Source organism: Ruditapes philippinarum, unplaced genomic scaffold (genome assembly GCF_026571515.1).
Source record: "Ruditapes philippinarum isolate M1 unplaced genomic scaffold, ASM2657151v2 ctg1288_1_1_1_1, whole genome shotgun sequence".
Taxonomy (NCBI): domain Eukaryota; kingdom Metazoa; phylum Mollusca; class Bivalvia; order Venerida; family Veneridae; genus Ruditapes; species Ruditapes philippinarum.
Genome location: NW_026861225.1, coordinates 61,588 through 82,619, shown reverse-complemented (window position 1 = coordinate 82,619; position 21,032 = coordinate 61,588). Strand labels below are relative to the sequence as shown.

At 30.4% G+C, this 21,032-nt stretch overlaps 1 protein-coding gene across 1 annotated transcript; it reads right to left on the bottom strand.

The window, feature by feature from the left end:
• Window positions 1–1,873: 1,873 nt before the first annotated feature.
• Window positions 1,874–17,395, bottom strand: LOC132714943 (protein FAM227B-like). Its single transcript, XM_060697877.1, is given in 14 exon segments — window positions 1,874–2,357; window positions 3,479–3,629; window positions 4,498–4,730; window positions 5,530–5,726; window positions 6,196–6,330; window positions 6,588–6,714; window positions 7,349–7,452; window positions 7,795–7,897; window positions 8,180–8,329; window positions 12,637–12,707; window positions 13,345–13,488; window positions 14,769–14,877; window positions 15,655–15,830; window positions 17,376–17,395. Coding segments are annotated over 13 exon segments (1,731 nt in total). The 5' UTR covers window positions 15,808–15,830; window positions 17,376–17,395; the 3' UTR covers window positions 1,874–2,303.
• Between the last annotated feature and the right edge of the window lie 3,637 nt (window positions 17,396–21,032).

Genomic DNA, 21,032 nt, shown 5'->3' with positions numbered 1-21,032 from the left:
TGAATTAAAAGCTTCATGCATTATTTATAAGTATCAAAACAACTTTATTGCCAAATTTCAGTCTGAAATAGGAAGTAAAAAGAATGATGCAACTCATATTAAATAATTCAATATTGTTTAAGATTAGTTTCAACAATGGAGAAATGTAAGAAGAAGAAAAAACTTTATTAATATCATATAAGACATAAAACCAACATGAATTTTATCCTTTTTAATGTTGAACTAAGTAACTCTAAATTAGTCTACTCTATTTCAAATGCCTCAATACATTCTTTAAAGTAAAAAAAAAAAAAATGTATTATATGTTATAATTTTTACACATTTCTGACTTGAACCAATATAAAATTTTACATGTATTAACATATTAAAAACATACATACACACAGACAGACAGATAAAAGTTTACCATTGGGGTTACCATCTTGTGCTGTGAGATAAGAAGCAATATAATACACTGACAAGCTGTGACAGTGAAAACAGCAAATTTAGTGAAAAGTGAAAATGATGGAGTGATTAAGTCAAAGGTTATAAAGAAATGTTCTTATCCCAAACTCAGATCTCAGGTATTTGATTGGTTAGAAACAGGCACATAATGTATATTGTTTAATTGGGTTTTACTTCACATCGACACATTATAGGTCATACGGCAACATTCCAGCTTTACTGGTGGAGGAAGGCCTCAGGTGCCCTTCTGACTGTATTATTTCAAGTACGAACATACACCTGAGTAGAACCACCGACGTTCCGTACCGACGTTCTGTAAGCTAGCTGGATAGGTTCCTCACATGAAAGAATCCAAAGTCCCTGCCGTATTAGAACCTACAGCGGTGAGGGGCAAGTGGTTTGAAGTCAACAACCTTAACCACTCAGCCACAGACGCCCCCGGCACAGAATGTGAATTGACTAATAAATATCCTGATATTCCGCTTGATATCAGGAAAGGTTTCATAAACTTTTAGCTAAGCCCCTAAAACATTTTTCCTTAGAGCTGTCTCAAATCTCAAGATTTTCATTGGTTAGTGCATATGCACTATATATGTCCTATCAAAACCTGGGATGCCAGTTTGAGCATGGAAAATTTCTTTACAACCTTGGATCCTGGTTGTTTATAAAATATAAGTATTTATATTGTTTCATATAAGTTAGATTCTTAGTTAAACTGACAGTATTCATCCTTAGTGTGTATTTCAAGCTTTGGTTCAAATAAAAAACCATGTCTGCGCAAGTATTGCATTATTTTCAACAGAAGCACACATCTTTGTAGAATCTTTGACTTCTGGTTACATGGATAGCTCCTTCACATGAAATAATTCTATATACCTTGTAGTTTGTGTGTTTGTTTGTTAACTTACTTTTTATGCCAATTTTATCACATTTCTATTCATACCTTAGAAGTCAGTCCACCTTACATGCTTTCTTTGATAACTTAAACCAGTATTTATCAATTTCTCCACCAAAGCTTATCCCAAATGAAATAAAAGTCAAAACATCCTTGCCATGAAAATAGCTGTTTTTAATCTCCATGTTCTATCAAAAATATTTGATGTAACACATATAATTCTGCAGGCATACACACAACAATTTTCTAAAATATAGGTCAAGGGAAAGAACAAGCTAAGCATTTCCAGTATATATCACTTTTCTTAACTCCCTTTCAAATTTCTTGTTGAAAGAAACATCCAAACATCATGTAATAGACACAATGTGCAGAATTATTACCTTAATATTCACTATGTTGCTGCAAAATATTAATACTACTTTATTGATTACAAACACCTTATTTCAATAATTTCTGATGCATTTGTAATATGGAAGCAGCAGTAAATTTAATTTCCATATTATTTTTTTCATTTATGGCTCTGGTATATATGTTTTTGCAATTCATCATCATCTACTCTTAATATAGTGTGCAACAATATATGATCTTTTTTACTTGGTTTTAGTCCTGTAAAGTTTAGTTTAAATAAAATGCTAACACATAATATTTATGGTATTGAGCCAGCATAAATCATTCCAGGCAACATGTAGCATAAGGATATATCAAACAACATTCCCCAAGCTAACTAGATACCATCCTCAAAAATTGATTTAAATGTTCAACATTTTTTTCTACATTTGCATGTAAATATTACAATTATTGGGTGAATAATTTTGCATGTAATTATTACAAATATTAGGTTTTTAATAATAACTGATTATTAAAGCAAAAGGTAAAAAAGCATGGAACATTAATCATAATTTAAAATTGTATTATCTAGCATTGTGACAGGGTATAAAGGTTCAAACTGAAATGAAAGAAGGGTTCACACAATTAAAAAAAGGTACAGGAAAAAATTAAATACCTGAGCTATGGGTTTCTAGAACAAGAAATCATTCTACAGTAAATAATTGCTAAATTTGTTGACAGATTTTAAATAGACAAAATAATATAAATGTTTTGTTTTTCTTTTCATTTAGAATGTAAGAAATGACTAATCTGTCTCAGGTTATTATACCTACCATGCTCTACATCTTATATCAAATATTTAGTTTTAAAGTAAGGTAAAGTTACAACACTTTGTTTCAAAGTAAAAATTATTTTTTAAAGGAATCAATTTACAATGTAATGCATACTAATTTCACATCCAATCTTGAGTTATAAGTAATAGGTTATTAAACAAATTACAATTTATTTTTCACTATACTAATAAACTAAACAAATGCAAAGCAAATACTGCTTTCTTACAGTAATGAATGGTATTATTCTTGAAAAATCTAAAACTGTATGAAACCTACCAAGATCAAAGAGTACATTACAAATAATAAATGACTTCACAATGAGATGTCTATCTAATTTACAAATATATGTATTATTTATTTACATAATTATAACCATAAAATGTTAATAAGCTTTGATAGCTCAATGAAGAACAATTTCCATTATTCAAGTTTTCAATTTATATTACAAGTTTCCTAAATCATTCAATTTGAATGTTTGAAATTAATATTTTATACACAAATTTAATCTTTAAGACTTTGAGAAAAAAATGAATATTTTAGCAACCTTAATACAAATTTTGTTCAACCTTGAGTCTCTAAACAATTAAATATTTTATATGACAATTTTGGTATTCATCTCTGTGAGTTCTTTTTTTTTTTTTTTTGAAAATTCAACTTCTTTGAAATAAATGTTAAAAAAGATTCTGAAATATTAACAATTTTCCCTCAGATCACTGAAATGAACCACTCCAAAAAATAAAAAAGGCTAAAGATAAAGCTTAACATAATGCTTGAAAAATATACAGAATACTATTCATTTCTCTATCAATGTCTACTTAACTTAATATTTTAACTAATTTAACTCTCACAATGACAACAACAACAACATCTACATGTTCAAACTAACAGTATTTTAAACTATAACTATGTGCCATCTTATGTAATGGGAAGCTGTACTTTTAATAAACATATGTTAACTAATCAGATGATTAAAACTTACCCTCAGTCCAATAATTTTATCACTAAGTATTCTAAGATCAACAGGATTTTTTGTGAACATAAGTTCCTTGGTAAGGTTGTTAAATTCTCTGTTTGTATCTCTCTGTTTCTTCTCTAGTTCATATATCTCCTGGTCTGTCTGATCACATATTCTGTGTTATAGATAGAAGATATTCAATAAGTGTTAGGTTTAATACTAAATTTATTGATACAAGTTGAATAAAATCATAAATTATGCGAGCCTCTGGGGATCATTTATTGTTTTATTCAACAATTCAATGAAATTTAGTATTGCATTTTTATGAATATTAATATTACTGTTTTATTACCATATATATAAAATAAGAATGGTTGACTGTTAAAAGGAATCATTTTTCCTTGATGCGCGTATAGTGTAACGCTAACATTAGCTTTAATGCTATATTTGTTTAGGACACAAATGACGTCGCGTCAAAGTACTATTACACTAGTGTAATATCTTTTTATTAAATGGCTTTATTTTACTCCTACGCCATGGTTTATGTGATAAAAAGATTTAAATGTTTCAACGAATTTTCTTAATCAAATGGCATTCGATCGATGCAACAATATCAAAGACATTTACACAAATTGTAGTGTAATTAAGATATGTTATGGTAAAAATGTTAATTTGTAGGAAATAAATCATGGCTATGTTTATGTGTTTAACTAACCAATCATTCAAACAGCACAACCAATATAATAAACACACAATGAACAACAATAACTCCCTCATATGGGCAAGAAAACATGTCCTTTTAATTCACAAGACCCTATATCATGAAAAATATTTGTAATGCAGGTTCAATACCTTCAATACTAGTTACTGCCATATATTTCATAAAATTGGCATAATTCCTGCATTATTTTTGCATTCCAGTGGTATAGGATATACAGTATAAATCATTGGCTGTAATTATGATATGAATTCTTATTTACATTACATAACCAGACTAACAAATATCAACACATATTTGACTAACTTTCACTTAGTTTACTCACTTCTGATATTCTTTACTGAGAGCATCAGTCATGGCTAGTGTATTTTGAATCAACTCTTTGTAAGTTGGTCCAGGTGATGGTAGTTTAACTATCTCTGTACGTCTCACTTTCTTCCCTGGTTGATGAAGATCCTTCAGTTTACGCAGGTGAAGATAATGTGATATCAGAGGACTGCGACCTTGAGTATTGAACTTAACTCGTTCATACGTAGGTCCAGGGCCAATTTGATGTGACTGTAAAATGTATTTAATATATTAAAGCAGCAGGCCTCCAGATTAATGCTTATTTTCATGAAAATTTTAAAAATGAAATTTCATGTATATTATTGTATAGTAACCACAAGGAATCATTTTACATTCTTATCAATGGCACTTACAACCCACATTTATAACAAAAGCGGCCAAAATATGCAAAAAATGTCCTGATTAGTAATGCAGTAGAAATATAGTTACACATACAGAAAAATTCACCATTAAGCGCTCAAAACATGTAAATTATTACTTGAATCTTTTTACTTTGCCTAAAATCTTAGTACATTTTTCACAAGTTTGATTCATTGAAATATTTTCACTCATCTATAGGCATGCTGCTGTAAAGATATCATTTACAAGGTTTCAAACTTGTTCATGTACATCACAATAAACATTTCTCTAATATGTCTGGCTAGCTTATTCCATGTATAACCTAATAAATATATCACAAAATTTAAAAAACTTCATCTTTATGATAATAACTAGTTGTGAATAGGAAAAAAACAGTGACCTTGAAACCTAGTGCTTTTTCTGAGAAAAACTTGAAAAAAAAAATAATCTGGAGAAAAAACAACACCACAAAAATCAATAAAAACAAAGTTTTATAAATGATTACAGCTACAGGTTAAAATAGGCTGTAGGTTTAGTCATGAGACTATGAAAAAGTAATTATGTGCATATCTTGCTGACCTTCTGAATGATGTCTATTTGATTTATGATTATACTATAAATGGAATAAAATAATCTATCATAATTAGTCAAATAGGAACAAAATGTTTACCTCATGTCTTTTCTTGTGGTCTGTTCCAGCTGTGGCCAGTCTTGATTGAGATATTGTAGTTGGAACCTGTGATGAGGCATAGGTCATTCTAGTCAGGTCACGGGTCATTCCAGGGGGAGTAACTCCATATGATACCTGATCTGTTCCTAGACGATCTACCATCTTCGCAAATGTATCAACATCCAGTGAATAGTCCACTAAAAAAAATTTGAAGTTGTAACTTAATTTAGAGATATGTTTAATACTATATGTCCATAATATTAGAAAAACAAATATATTCTACTGAGAAAAAAAAGTTAACCATTTGAGATAGTTACCTAGGACTTCCAATGAATTTTGTCATCTTATCACATGAGACTTAATTTACCATGAATTATTAAAAAAAACTGTGTTTACCTAATTTCACTAATCTAGAACACAACAGACATCAACTACAGACATACTATACAGATGGACTTAGGTATTCAGCTCTTGACACTATTATTTCAGAATTCAAACACGAGAAAACACGAGTTGCATGTTCATAAATTATTTCAAACACAAATGCACACCTGATTAAAACCATTGTCATTCATTACATAGTTGAAGAGCTTCCTTGTCAAAAGAATTTATATAATTATCAACAGTGCAAGGAAAAATATATAGATACTTGTACAGTATACAAACATTTTTTATTAAGTGCAGCAGCTTGCATCATCTGCTCGGCAGTTTTTGTGTTCTCTTTCTCGAGACCTTTAGGAGGTTTAGACTGTAATCTTCGTACTTTCCATTGTTTGTGAGTTCCTGGTACAGGCTTCACACCTAGTCATAAAAAAACATAATTATTTGAAATATTTTTCAGTGGGTTTGTGCTGAATAATATAGATTGTAGTCACCACAGTTCTGTAATATCTACTGTTCATATATTTTTTAAATAAAATGGGCAAATATAAAATATTTATTTAAAGATTGGTTTAATTAGCACATTTTTAACAGTTTTTTACTTTATATTATACAATAAAGATGTCATGAATGTATGAATGTATTTTTAAATTAATACAAGTTTTGAATGAACTTACCAGTAGTCCATTCACTAATGGTGTTGATAAGGTCTTGTCGTAAACTATCATCAAATTTTGACCTTGACTCTGGGAAGGCCTCCCAGTATGCTGAAAATACTGCTTGAGCTAGACAATCTGGATACGCCTAAAAATGATAAATTACTGAATTATTATCAGCTATTGAAAAGGTCATTGACACTTTCCAGTATTACTTGAGGAAGACCTGATATGCCCCCCTGTGCATTATAACAGGCACAGACAGAAAAGAGTAGAATCACTAACTTTCTATATGCAAACTTTATAGCCTACACACCTGAGACGCACCTGGTTTCAAGTCAGTGGCCTTTACAATTGGTCATGGAGTTAAGTGAAAAATAAATTATAGTGACAATAAAAGTCTACAGTATTATTAATCACAATAAGACTTGTGCTGTATGTTTTAGTTTAAATAAGTCATCCTTTCTGTTGAAAAGGATTATGCAAATCATTTTGTTTTTATTTGGTTTTACTTCACACCAACACAGTATAGGTCACATAGCTATGTTCCAGCTTAACTGGTGGAGGAAGACCTCAGGTGCCCTTCCATGCATTATTTCAGGCACAAACGTGCACCTGAGTAGAACCACCGACGTAACAAAGACAAAGTACTGCAAAAAAGTTTAATCATAAAGGTAAGTGCTCCAAAATGTTTAATACTTCTAAATTGCCCTTTAGGCAATAAGGGCGATGATTACTGTTTTGCTTAAGTTTTTGACTGTCAAAAGACAACAATATAGTACCATTAGAAATTTATCCTTGACATCTTCATTTATACTTGTAAACAAAGCAACATAACTGTCAGCAATTCTGTCATACAACAAGTTCTTGTCTATTGTTTACTGGTCTGCAAAACAAGAGGGATAGTATGTGATATAAAACACCAAACAATGTGAAAAATACATTAGTTTTCAAGTCATTTATTGTGATGAGTACTTTAATTTTTGGAATGGAAATCAAAACGAAGATAATATAAAAATATTGTAAAATGTTCTTTGAGTTTGAACTTATTTATTCAAATAAGATATCTAAGTCATCTGCAAATCTATCTTTTTTCAGGATAATGTATGAGAAAACATGTTATCTGACCAGACTGTATAGACATTGCTCAAGCTCAGGTCTGACTTAAAAGCACTAGAGACATAGGTTTACTACTATCTTCAGTATTATTTAAAGGGTCAATATGTACTTACATCAAACTTATTCAGAAAGAACCACCAGAATGTGTCCTGCATCACAGCAACAGAGGCCTCTGACAAAAATAACTTCTTCCAAAACTTCTTAAACCCAGGCTGTCAAATAAGAATATCATACCTTAATTAGTAAACAAAAACAACAATACTGAGAGTCAATTAAACCAGATTTGATAACTCAAATGTTAAAATGATAAAATACATTATACATGTTTTTTGTTGTTGTTTTTTTTTAACTTAAATGAAAATACAAGACAGTTGGTGTGTGCTTATTTTACTCCTGTTTTTCCTAAATTCAAAAAGAAAAAGCCCTAAAACAACCATAAAAGAAGAACAACATAATAACAATGTAACGACTGACATCTGTAAATTGTAGCTTACATTAAAATCCTGTGCTTTGGTCACTCTATGCAATATGGGTGGAGATTCTAGTTGCCCTGGTAACTCTATCAATTCACCATGTCTAAAACCAGGGAACTGACAGTACTCTAAACTCTTCTTTCTGGTTTCCATCAGGGAGTCAACAAAGTCCTATAATATATGTACATTAAAGTTTCAAAACATTTTTATATGTAAATTATTTCTTTTAAACATTAACATTATAATCATTAAAAAGATATAAATTATAAATATAACTAATATAAAATATTGGCATAAGATAATATGTATTAATTAAACTAATTTGATAAATTTAATAACCAATTCAATTTGGTGATGTTTAACAAAGATTTAAGTTAAATATAATTTGTTTCAATATAATGTTTTTTTTTACCTAACTTTCTCCATGCATTCAAAATCAGTTTAATTTAAAAGAATAAAAATACATGTACACAATATTAGAACCAACTTTTCACCTGTGCACAGCCCCAAACAAACAATGATATAAAAAGCTACAATATTTCAATATCTACTCTTATATGATAACATACATGTATAACACTAAAACAACTAGAAATGTGTCCATAGGACACGGATGCCCCCACACGCCACTGTTCTGTCAATCTTATGACTCTAGGTCAAATATTTTTTGGACTACATGTTCCACAAGTTGAAAACTAAAAATCAACAAAGGGCCATAATTCTGTTAAATTTGGTCGCAGCAAAAATTCCTTCCTTTACTACCATCTACACATTAAGGTTGTTCATCCCTGGAAGTTAAAGCAAAATCTGCCATCCGGTTTAAGAGGAGTTGCGTTCACAAAATTTCTACAGAGTATATAGTGAAAAAATCAACAAAGGGCCATAATTCTGTTAAATTTGGTTGCAGCAAAAATTCCTTCCTTTACTACCATCTACACATTAAGGTTGTTCATCCCTGGAAGTTTAAGCAAAATCTGCCATCTGGTTTAAGAGGAGTTGCATTCACAAAATTTCTACAGAGTATATAGTGAAAAAATCAACAAAGGGCCATAATTCTGTTAAATTTGGTTGCAGCAAAAATTCCTTCCTTTACTACCATCTACACATTAAGGTTGTTCATCCCTGGAAGTTTAAGCAAAATCTGCCATCCGGTTTAAGAGGAGTTGCTATCACAAGATTTCGGGATGTACGGACAGACGGACGGAAGGACGTACGGACGGACACTCGGGCGGACAAGTGCAACGCTATATGCACCAACTCTGTGGGGGCATAAAAATTGATATGAAATTTTACCAAATAAATATTTGTGTATAAAAATAGCCATAGCCCGCAAAAAAAAACAACAATTTCTTAGACAATTTATATACATTGTTCAAACTGGTAGACTTCATTTTTCTGTGCTGACCCATAAGTGTCAAGGCTCGGACTACTTAAGATATATAGAATATATTGTAATTAGAACACTTTTTAACAATGTATTGTTTTATCTCATAGTCTGTCTTTAATCTTAATTGATTAATTTTAACCGTTTTTCTCATCCACAATCTCCACACTGGCCAGAACTCTTTTTTTAATTTATTATTTTGGAGTACAAAATATATCTGTTTCTATTATATCTACATTTACATAAATAAAATATCAAAAACCCATATAATTCTAATTTTTGCTAAATCAAACAAGCAAATAAACTTTTTTTATTTAAGATGTCATGCATTTTAATAAATTTATTAAATCAATGGATCTAATATCTGCTGTAACTAAATATATAAAATAACAATAAAATTTGTCTCTTTACAAAAAAAGGTGCCATTTCATCTCATACCAAGTATATAAAAAAAACACTATAAACCCCTCAACCATTTCAAAAACATTATATCAAAATAGTCCATCAACATGCATAAAATCATCTAAACTGCTGATGAAAAACAGAGAGCTCATAGTGCATGTACAATACCGCAATAAAATCTTTGCGAACTCCTTCTTTTTCCATTCCACTGGTTAATTTGGTGACCATACTTGACTAAATACAATGGTTATAAAACACTGTTATAATCTACTTCCAGATGACCTTTTCAATATAAGGTCACATGCATAATAATGAGGTGATTGAGTATCCATTAATAAAAGGCATTTAATAATGATATTCACCAAAAAGAAGTATTTTTCTGTCTTACCAGTTGTCAGATTTTGCTGATCTATACACTGTGTATTTTGAGTCATCATACATTATTGAAAGTCTTTTTTGACAACAATACAGCAAACAAATTCACATTTATGATCATTTATAATACACCCAACAACAAAAAATTCAAGGAAAAAATTTCTTATGACCATTTCTTTTTATCCAAGTTTGACAACATATAATGAAATGACTGAATATTTCATATTCATGTATGAATAATGACTTTGCAATTTAAAGTATTAATTATAAGTATAGGCATTAGAAAAAGTTCAACTCCATAGATTCTACACTCACAATAATTATGTTAAATAAACTGAAAAATTCAGATGTATCATAAAAATGTATAACAAAATTCATCTATCAATGTTAAAAATGCTGTGAAATTTGTATATACTTCTACAGGAAAGCCCAGAAATTTGTCAGAAAATGTTTTGTTTAACCATACATTAATATGATAAGAGGAGGTCACATAGTTACATCTGGCTCGCATACTCCATATTTCAAGCCTTAATAACTGGAGCTCATACACAATAGTTCATCTATGAGAATATCTGTTATAATGAAGACCCTTTGTACACCACAGTATCCTGGCTCATTAGCTTGTAGACTTAACTGACATACTGACTGTTTATAAATAATTAGAAGGCCTAAACCACTGTTCATGTACATTAATAAAGAAGGTACAAATAACTTATCGACAAATCATTAGTAATAATATTTTGCGTAATTGAAATTTTTATCATCTTAAATCAAAGAGAGATAATTCTTTAAAAAAGTTTTCATATATATGCTAAAGATTTACTTCCCATATATAATACAATGTATAAAGAAAAACTTAAAACCCATATATTTAAAATCTCTACATTACTTACAAGTGAAATCTAGAGGACAAAAAAAGTTAAATATACAATTATGTATTATCAAAAATACATGCATTTCCTGGTAAAAATAAACAAATTGGTTTAGAACAAACATTAAAGCTAAGCAAACAATTCACAACAACAGCATACAACATTTTTCTTCCCTTTTCTTTTGTTTCAACAAGTCAAACATTCATAGATTAGGCACAAAGCTATCTGTACATGTTGTGAACAAATGTTAACAATAATTACATGTATATACCTTCACTTTACTCAAATACCTTCATATTGAACATATCCTCCTGTAAGTAGTTTGTATATTCAAAAAATAGTTCCATCATATTCATAAAGTTATTGTTAGATGTGTGTATTATCATAATAAATCCATTACTAATGAATAATCAGAAATTTGATTGTAAAAATATGCACATAAATTATATCACAGGGTAAGAAAAAGGCAGCCTGAAAGGGACTTAAACGTTTTAACCATTACAATATCCTTGTGCAGATCTCATAATCAAATGAGCAAGCTGACTGCTTATAAGACCACATGAATTAAGCGACTTTTGTCTTATGCGACCACTTTAAATTCCTGTTTAAAAACTGTTGTGTTATTAAGATCAGAAAATTATTTTTTATATTAGAATCCATTAAGATTATCAAAGCATTCTAATTATTAAACATTTATATAAATGAAGTTGAAAAAGATTCGGACTGCACAAGAAAGAAGTCATGTATCAATTCTGACTTTTTTATCATGCTCTGTCTAATATGAGACCGTTTCATCAAGCGACCATTTTTGGTGTTTCCCTTGCGCTGTCGCTTAATACACGTTTCACTGTATTGGCAGTTAAGTGAAAAAGCTTGTAACTATTTTTTTATGTTAAATGACTAACAACCCTTTCACAAAAAGCCCTGGATATGCTGACTCATTAGTGATCATTGGATTAGTATGGCATACATCCAAATTATATTGTAATTTATCCTTGAATTTCTAATGAGTAAAGAAAACAATGCAAGTTGACTATTAGAGATACATGTATATTACTATCATGGTCTCCAGTGTGTAGCGCAAATTATTAGTACAAAATAAATATAAATTCTGACTGAGACTCAATCCCAGGACACTCATAATCACATTTCAAATCTAAACTGACTGAACTAGCCATCCACACATGCACACATTATCTTTTCTATTAGTCATTATCTTTACTGTATGACTAATATATTAATTAGGATTTCAAATCCCAAATAAAGAAATATGGGATTCAAATGATTGGGTTTGATGCCCCACTAAATCTTTATTGACTAAAGGAATACTAGTGATCAAGTGACAGCTACAAATCATACCTTTGTCAAATAGTAAATGTATGTGAATTCTATAGCATTATCTAGCTTAATGAATTATGAGAGATAATTTTAAACAAAACACTTACCAAACTCTTGTGACCCTTTGAACTATGGTGAGATTTCACAGCATCTGACTCTGACACTTCTGTCATAAATGCTGAAAGAACAAAAAGTGCCAATGTTCTTAGGATATAGAGGATATTTGTTTAGTTCAGTGTAAGATCGGAATATATTTCACCGAGTGAGCACCAAAAGGTATATTTCACGAGTGGCGCAGCCACGAGTGAAATATGAACTTTTGGTGTTCACAAGGTGAAATATATTCCGATCTTACACTAAACAAAACAAATTTTCTTTTTATTATATGCAAAGAATCGTTTTAAAAAGACATTTAACCTAACACTGAATGAAAAGCGTGCCAAATGATAATACAACGTGACGTCATTGACGACCTCACGTCATTAAGTTGGTACCCAGTACTGTGCACGCTGGTATTTCACTGAAACAATGTAAGGGGCTTAAATTCAAAACAGTGAAATTATCAAAGTGGTAATTTCACTGTTTCAAACAGTGAAATTACCAGTTTTATATCACTGATATATTTCTATAAACCACCGAAAAGCATGTAATAAACTATTTTAATCTGTACTAGACTTTAAATTTACAAAGTGACATTTATCTCCTCTCTTGGACATGTTTAAAGATTATAATGTAACAATGTAACTTGGCCATTTAATTGCAATCAGATGTTTGTGTTCTACAAAAAAAATCTAATACTATTCTGTTATGCTCACTTCTGGAGGGAGAGTAAAAGAGCCTATCCTGTAATCTGGATGTCCGTTTCCCCTCAGACACTATTTCAGAAGCATAGTAGTTCAGTGTTTGTTCAAGGTTATCTAAACGTTCCTGCATTTCTTCCAGCAAATGTAATCCCAAAGCTAATAATAAGGTTAAGGAAAAGTGACACTTCTAACAGTGCTTTTTCTGTGTAAAAATATAAATTTTACAGGTTTTCTTCTGTAGTTTTACATTGTAAAAATATGCATTTCAAGTGTAAGAGATAAGTTGTTATGGTTACCAGCATATAAATATTCTAGGCAGTTACACTATGTACAGTGTGATAACTATGATAACAGTGACTATTTATATTTGAAAGCAAAGTTTTACAGATCTTATATAATTTTATAATTTATAAAGTCACATTGTCTTCACTGATCTAATCCTAGATCACAGTTCATGTATTTCAGAACTAAAAAAACAAACTTTTAGCATAAAACTTTCTTGCTGAACTTAGTTTTAAGGAATTGGACACTAATAAATTATCAGCCAAAAATAAATACATGTAATCAGAAACAAAAATCATTACGAAATGAAATATATTCTCAATTATTTTTTCAGTAAACTTTAAATGTATTTTGCAAAATATAAAATGTTTTTTGGTAAAAAATTTAAGCATTGCCACTACCCAATGATAAATTGAAATTTACATAATTATACCGTGAATCAACACAAACAGGCCATTATCACCGAAAAACTGTAAACAAGCCCAATTTTACAATGTTTTTAAGAATGTGTAGTAACACAGGTGTCCATGTTATTTAAAATTTCAATAGCACTCTACAGATTTTATATTATCGTTTTCCTAAACATTTAAACTTGACCATGGAAGCACCTCTTAAAGCAACTTAGAAGTGATAAAATACTTTGCGAAATGACAACTTAGTAGCGATAAAATAAATACCTTGCGACATGACAACTTAGTAGCGGTAAAAAAAATACTTTGTGACATGCCAACTTAGTAGCGGTAAAATGAACACCTTGCGACATGACAACTTAGTAGCGGTAAAAAAAATACTTTGTGACATGACAACTTAGTAGTGGTAAAATAAATACTTTGTGACATGACAACTTAGTAGTGGTAAAATAAATACTTTGTGACAAGACAACTAAAGTCTTAGTAGCGATAAAATTGTGACATGACAACTTAGTAGTGGTAAAATAAATACTTTGTGACATGACAACTTAGTAGTGGTAAAATAAATACTTTGTGACATGACAACTTAGTAGCGATAAAATAAATACTTTGTGACATGACAACTTAGTAGTGGTAAAATAAATACTTTGTGACATGACAACTTAGTAGTGGTAAAATAAATACTTTGTGACATGACAACTTAGTAGCGGTAAAATAAATACTTTGCGACATTATAAAGGATACGAGCTGCATCTCTCAGTAATTCTGCTATATCTTGTTTACTTCCCAGTAACAGTCCTTCATCTTGTATATCCATTGGACCCTCTGATGTTAGTCTTTGTGGCCATTCATCCTGCAAAAAATGACCATTGTAATTACATGGTATAAACTATAAAGTTTAGTTTTATAATTCTTCATTTTCAGATTATAAAAATCAAGCAAGATCAAATACTTTCTAAAAGTTCCTGCTTAATCCATACAATTTATTACTTGTAATTTATCATGTAAATGAAACATTTATAAAATAAAATACTGCTTCAGTCATCTAATTTAGCACTGGGTGAGTGGCACATGGCCAGTGTAAATTAGTTCGTGCCTTTGTAAATTTTAAGAAAATTTAGTTATATATATAGTAGAATAAATTCAGAACTGGACTTCGGGTCCGTAAATTCAAAATCTTTAATTCATTGACTGACTGCTTAAACTGAAGATTTTTTTAACACACTGATTTTTGCCCCAGCAGTCATCTAAATTCATGTTTAATGATTAATAATAACAAGTCTATCACTCAGCACAACAATTATTATAGGCTAAAGCCACAGTGGAGTTATAGTAACAGCTATGACAGCATTACTGGAAAGTCCAGACAGTGGATTGAATAACAGGTAAGACATAAAGCTTTTGTAACAGTCAGGCTGAAACAATTTTGCTTCCCAAATCAACAAAAAACAATATCACATTCAAGCTGAGAAAGTCTTTCAAACGATATCAGAGGTATAAATGTGAATGTCTTCAAGAGAATTGTTTAAGTTTAAAGTTTCAGTTCTACTTCACTAGCATGTTAATGGGTAATGACTATGTATACCAACTTTTATTAAAATGGATTATTATATAATCATTTGTCCCTTACAAGTTTTTCAGCTTTCATAAATTCTTCAAGGTTTGTTGGTGGTTTAATCCGTTCCTCTTTTTCTTTAGGTTTTTCTTCCTTTGGTTTTTCCTCTGCCCCTGTAAATTTTGCCATGATGGCAGCAATTTTGGGGTCCATCAAAGGTGAAGTCATCTTTGTTTATCAATAATTAAAATCTGTTAAGAAAGAAAATATGGTGTGGGATTACCAAAATTGTTTTCTGAAGTTTACATGTGTCAAACTAAAATTAAAACAAATAAAGAACATTACTGATTGGTATTCAAAGTACAGTAAAGATGCCACCGACTTTTAACTAGAGATGCAAACATAACTGTACTCAGCCATTCACCTGTGCTCCTGATGTGTATTAATTTATGAGCATAAAAAATTACATGGTTGATGTAACATTGCATGTAGTTTAACTGTCAAATATGGTAACACCAATTTAGTGTGTTAATTTTTTAAACTTGCTGATAATAAAAATTGGCAGATGTTTTATAAGGAATGTAGGACAAAACCCCACCAGTTAAAACCCCACCACTCATAATTTTATAGAGTGGACAAAACCCCACCACTAAATTTTATAGAGTGGACAAAACCCCACCACTTAATTTTACAGAGTGGACAAAACCCCACCACTTCAGTTTTATAGAGTGGACAAAACTTTCTTGTAAACATGTTAAAAAACAAATAATTGTGCATCAGCAGAAACTCAAAAGAATGTGTGAACAACTCATCAATAAGGAGAAGACCTGTACCCGAGTTTCTTCAGGCTATCAGCCACAGTATACACTTAAACTAAGTACAATGAAGTACAATGAAGGAAAATTGACTGAACTGAATAAATTAGAAATGTGCTATAAAAATGTGCTATTTTTTTAATCATTAATTGATGAAAATGTGCTACATGCTTGATTAATAGTAAGTAGTTTATTTTTTATATAAATAAATTGAAGAAATGAATTTGAAGAAACTAAAAATAATGGATAATTCAAGGTCATAAATGTGGCACAGTCTCAAATAAATGACTACTCTTTGATGTTGATTTAACAGTTTGTAAATTATTTGTATAATCTCTTATATTACACAAATGTTAAATTGAAATTAAAAAATAAAATGTGAAAATGTGTACTGTATATTATATATATCTTAATTCATCAAATCTTGCCCAATAATTGGTAAGTGGTGGGGTTTTGTCCACTCTGTAAAATTTAGTGATGGGGTTTTGTCCACTCTATAAAATTTAGTGGTGGGGTTTTGTCCACTCTATAAAATTTTGAGTGGTGGGGTTTTAACTGGTGGGGTTTTGTCCGTCTTCCTTTTATAATTTATGCTTAATAAGTTATAAGATATTTACATCAGTGAAATTCAGGGGCACAATGTTCAACAGAGCTGCATTACATGTCACATAAATGTGTAAATTGCAGTCAATCATGACAGTAACTGTGCATTGCCAATTTTGCCCAGAGGCAAGGATTAAATTTATTGACAAGTGCTGTGTGATATGTGAACATCTGTACATGATTTCTTTTGTTTCAAACTTTGTCATAGTTTTTACATATGTTGTTGATATTTTTAGCCTTCATTTATTATTACAGGGAAGTCAAAGTCAGGGCCTGCAAAGAGGGCCCAGGCTTTGGCTTGCCCGGCTATAGACTACATGTGTATATTTAAAAGAAAATCAAATAAAAAGCAATTAAAAAATATATAGAATTCTATACTTATTAATTTAATTTTCAGTGTTAGTTCTAGTTAGGCGCCGCCATTTACAATATAAGTCAATGATAAAAGATGGTGTATTCCGATAACGGAACATAAATCTCAACTTTTCGGATAAATAATAAACGTCGAGTGTTCCGAGTGAAAACGGAAGTGGTGCATGAAATACTGAGTGACACCTTTAAAACGGAAAAAAATGAAAGGTTTTTTTAACGACTTCCCCGTTCAAAGGCTTTGCCTAATTTCAAATTAAGTTACAAATGGTAGCTTGAAACTTAAATGTTAAATCAACAAAAATACGTGTCAATGGTAGTGCAAAATATTTCGCCATATACTACGGATTTCAAGCTATTTTTTACATTGGTCAAATTCGCATTTTCAGAAAAATGCATGTAAAGTGAACAAACATGCAAAGTCCTAGCTACTACTGCCAGTTTATCACCATTATCGTTGCATCAAGCATATATCTACATTCAATTTCTATACCTAAAATTTATATTTCTGACTCAAACCATACATGATGTAAAAATGAAAATATAGAAACATTCATTCACACCAGACAGAAAGTATAATAAATGGAATGACAAACAGGTTTATGTTATTTTATGCTTATTGCGACTGTTATCCGAAATCAAAGCATCCGGATAATACAACTCAGATGTCAAAATCACTTGCGAAACCAATTTCCGAGTTCTTAGATTTATTATATCATCAATATTTATATCAATGTTGTTAAAATGTCACGGAGACATACTGAATACTTACTAACTTTGCAGAAAATTCAAAATTATTTTCGTTGTCAAGAACGCATACTCCATTAGACTGTGCCATAAAACTTATTCATCGTGAAATTATCTAAGTAATGTTTGAACACCACTAAATCAAAATTTACTAACCTGTAAACTGATTTCTTTTAGCAAACACATTTTTGGTATTTACATTACTTTGTTATTTTACAACAGGTATGTATACGAATCTACTATTGTGTATAAAAAACTATGATTTGCCCTGTTTAAAGCACAGGGGCCCCACACGGTGTTTGGATGGTAAATACTGCTGGATGGTGACCTTAAAATGAGATTTTAGTCATAACTTTATAATATGTATATAGTTTATTAGCCTATTAGGTGGTGAGTTTCATTATATTTTTCAGTGTCCTTATTTTAACATTTATCGTAGAAAGTACTTGCCCATTAATTTACGAAGAGGTAACATGTTTAATTTACAGCAATTATTTCAAAATACTGAATAATTGTCTATTGTGAAATAATGTTTACCACCTTCTAGTCAGTATCTATTGCCAAGTATTGTCTTGATTTTCATTATTTACTTTATCTATTTTTATGTATTTTATTAAATTTTTTATTATTTTTTCATCTTTAAGGTCTCATGACATTTGTAATCGCATTGTGACACTTTCTATTTAATTTTTGTGGAACTAATTGTACCGGCGTGGTGTGGTTGCTACGTGGGGCTTCATGGGCTCCATGTTGTGGTTACACCATGTCGCTGCATCACTTCATTTGCGTCTTTGGTCAGGAACTTTCATTGTGCGGTTGCATTATGTCTCATTCTAGTCACTCATTTGTAAAGTCATTCATAAGTATCTCTAGTCTTATTTTTTGTATTTATCATGCAAATTATTTTGTCTTAAGCTTTATTTACACATCTGTATTATTTTTTTGTTAATACTAATTTGTTTGTGAAATTTTACTGTTTATAAAACTGATGCTCATATGGGCCTAGTTGAAATAAAAAACTTGAAACTTGACTATATTTATATACATATTATAAGGTTATGACTCAAATCTCATTTTAAGGTCACCATCAAGCAGCAGTGGCGGATTCAGGCCCGGGCTTCAGGGCTGCAGCCCCCCCCCCCCCTCGTTGGTCCAAAGATACGTTTACCAGCTGGGCTGGAATATATTTTTGTCAGTTTCAAACTTTATTGGTTGTAGTGTACTCCCTTATCAAAACATTAATTGCTGTCTCACAGTTGTTAATCTCCTGCCTGGGGGCTTGGCAAAGATCTTTATCTATCAACATGCTTGAATAACTTCAATGTTTCAACTGCATAATTGATTGGTTTATTGCTTTTCAAAGGTCTAATAGATAGTGGCAAATATAGATGTGTTACATCACGGATTTATATGTAATATAAATCCGTGGTTACATTGTACACCATAGTTCACTATCTTTGTCTTACCATTTCCTTAAGAAATTGAAAATTATTATTTGTAAATTAAAAGGATGGCGAGTTTTATAAAGATAATATTGAAGGAATCGCGTTTTAATAACTAGTTTTATTAAGATGAAATAATTGGTCATTAGCTTTGAATAACTTTTTATGGCACTTATATTTTTAAATGAAATTTAAATTGTACTGACCTGTTTAGTATCTAAAATGGATTCATTGATGGAAAAAATTCTTATTGAATACTAGTGTTTGAAACTTGTTTGAAATTATTTTTTTTGTACATAAGGAAGGCAGTATTTTAATATCTCTTTACTTTGGAAAATCGTCTATTATTTAGATGAGTAAATTGATCAAGTGTTTGAACTTATTTTTTAAAACAGTTGTGCATACATTGGTAAGTGTGCTGTTATTTTGTAAATGCTCACTACTCAAAAATAAAACACGAGGGGAATTCTTTTTGAAAGACTCTACAAACACTAACCTATACAAAATACAGTGTTTTGTAAAACCATCCGAAATTAAAGGTACCATAAACAGAACTAGAAAGTCAAGGAGTAAGTAAGTAAGTAAGTAAGTAAATTTTATTATAGTGACATTGTGTTATGTACAATATAATAAACATACATATAACAAATTACAACACCCGGCCACGTTGGGCCTATAAGTCACTTTAAACTATATACAATTCATATAAATGATTTACAATAAAACATGTAAAGCATAGAAAAAATAATCGGAAATACAGTGGTCAATCATCAAAATTCCATATAAACAAGCAAAGCATATCAAAATTTCAAAAGCTATAAATTCTAAACAATGTTAAGATGTTATTATATTTCTTGTTATTTTCAAATATGTCTGGTGATATTTTAACATGATTCAATACACTCAAGTAAATTTTTTTATGTAAAACATCAGGTCATTTGGTCATTTATAAAGATATAACCTTCTTCTTTTCATACTTTCTACAATAAACTTTGCAGCGCTAACATATTGATTTTGTATCACATAACTTAGTTTTTGAATATCAGACATATTGTCAAAGTCACTGCTACTCTCTTTACATTTAGAAATCAAATTAACACGTAAATCGTTGTATCTAGAGCATTTCAATATAAAGTGAGTTTCATCCTCAACAACATTGTCAGTACAAAGAGTGCATATTCTTTCATCAACACGTAATCCCACGTATCGTCCTGTTTCTAGTTTGAGCGGAAGAATACCGCATCTTAATTGAGCTAAATGGGACCTTTCTGCTTTAGTTAAGGAAGACATGAGATATTTTTCTGTTTCATAATCTTGTTTGAATGTAACATATGTTCTCAGCTTTGCCACATTTTGTAACATTGTCAGACCAATTTGATTTGTATAGTAAAAGTAAAGAGTCTTCAATATTCTTTAAATCAACCGGAAGTTTGTTGTCATACAAATGTGACATATTTACTTGTTGTAGAATATGCTT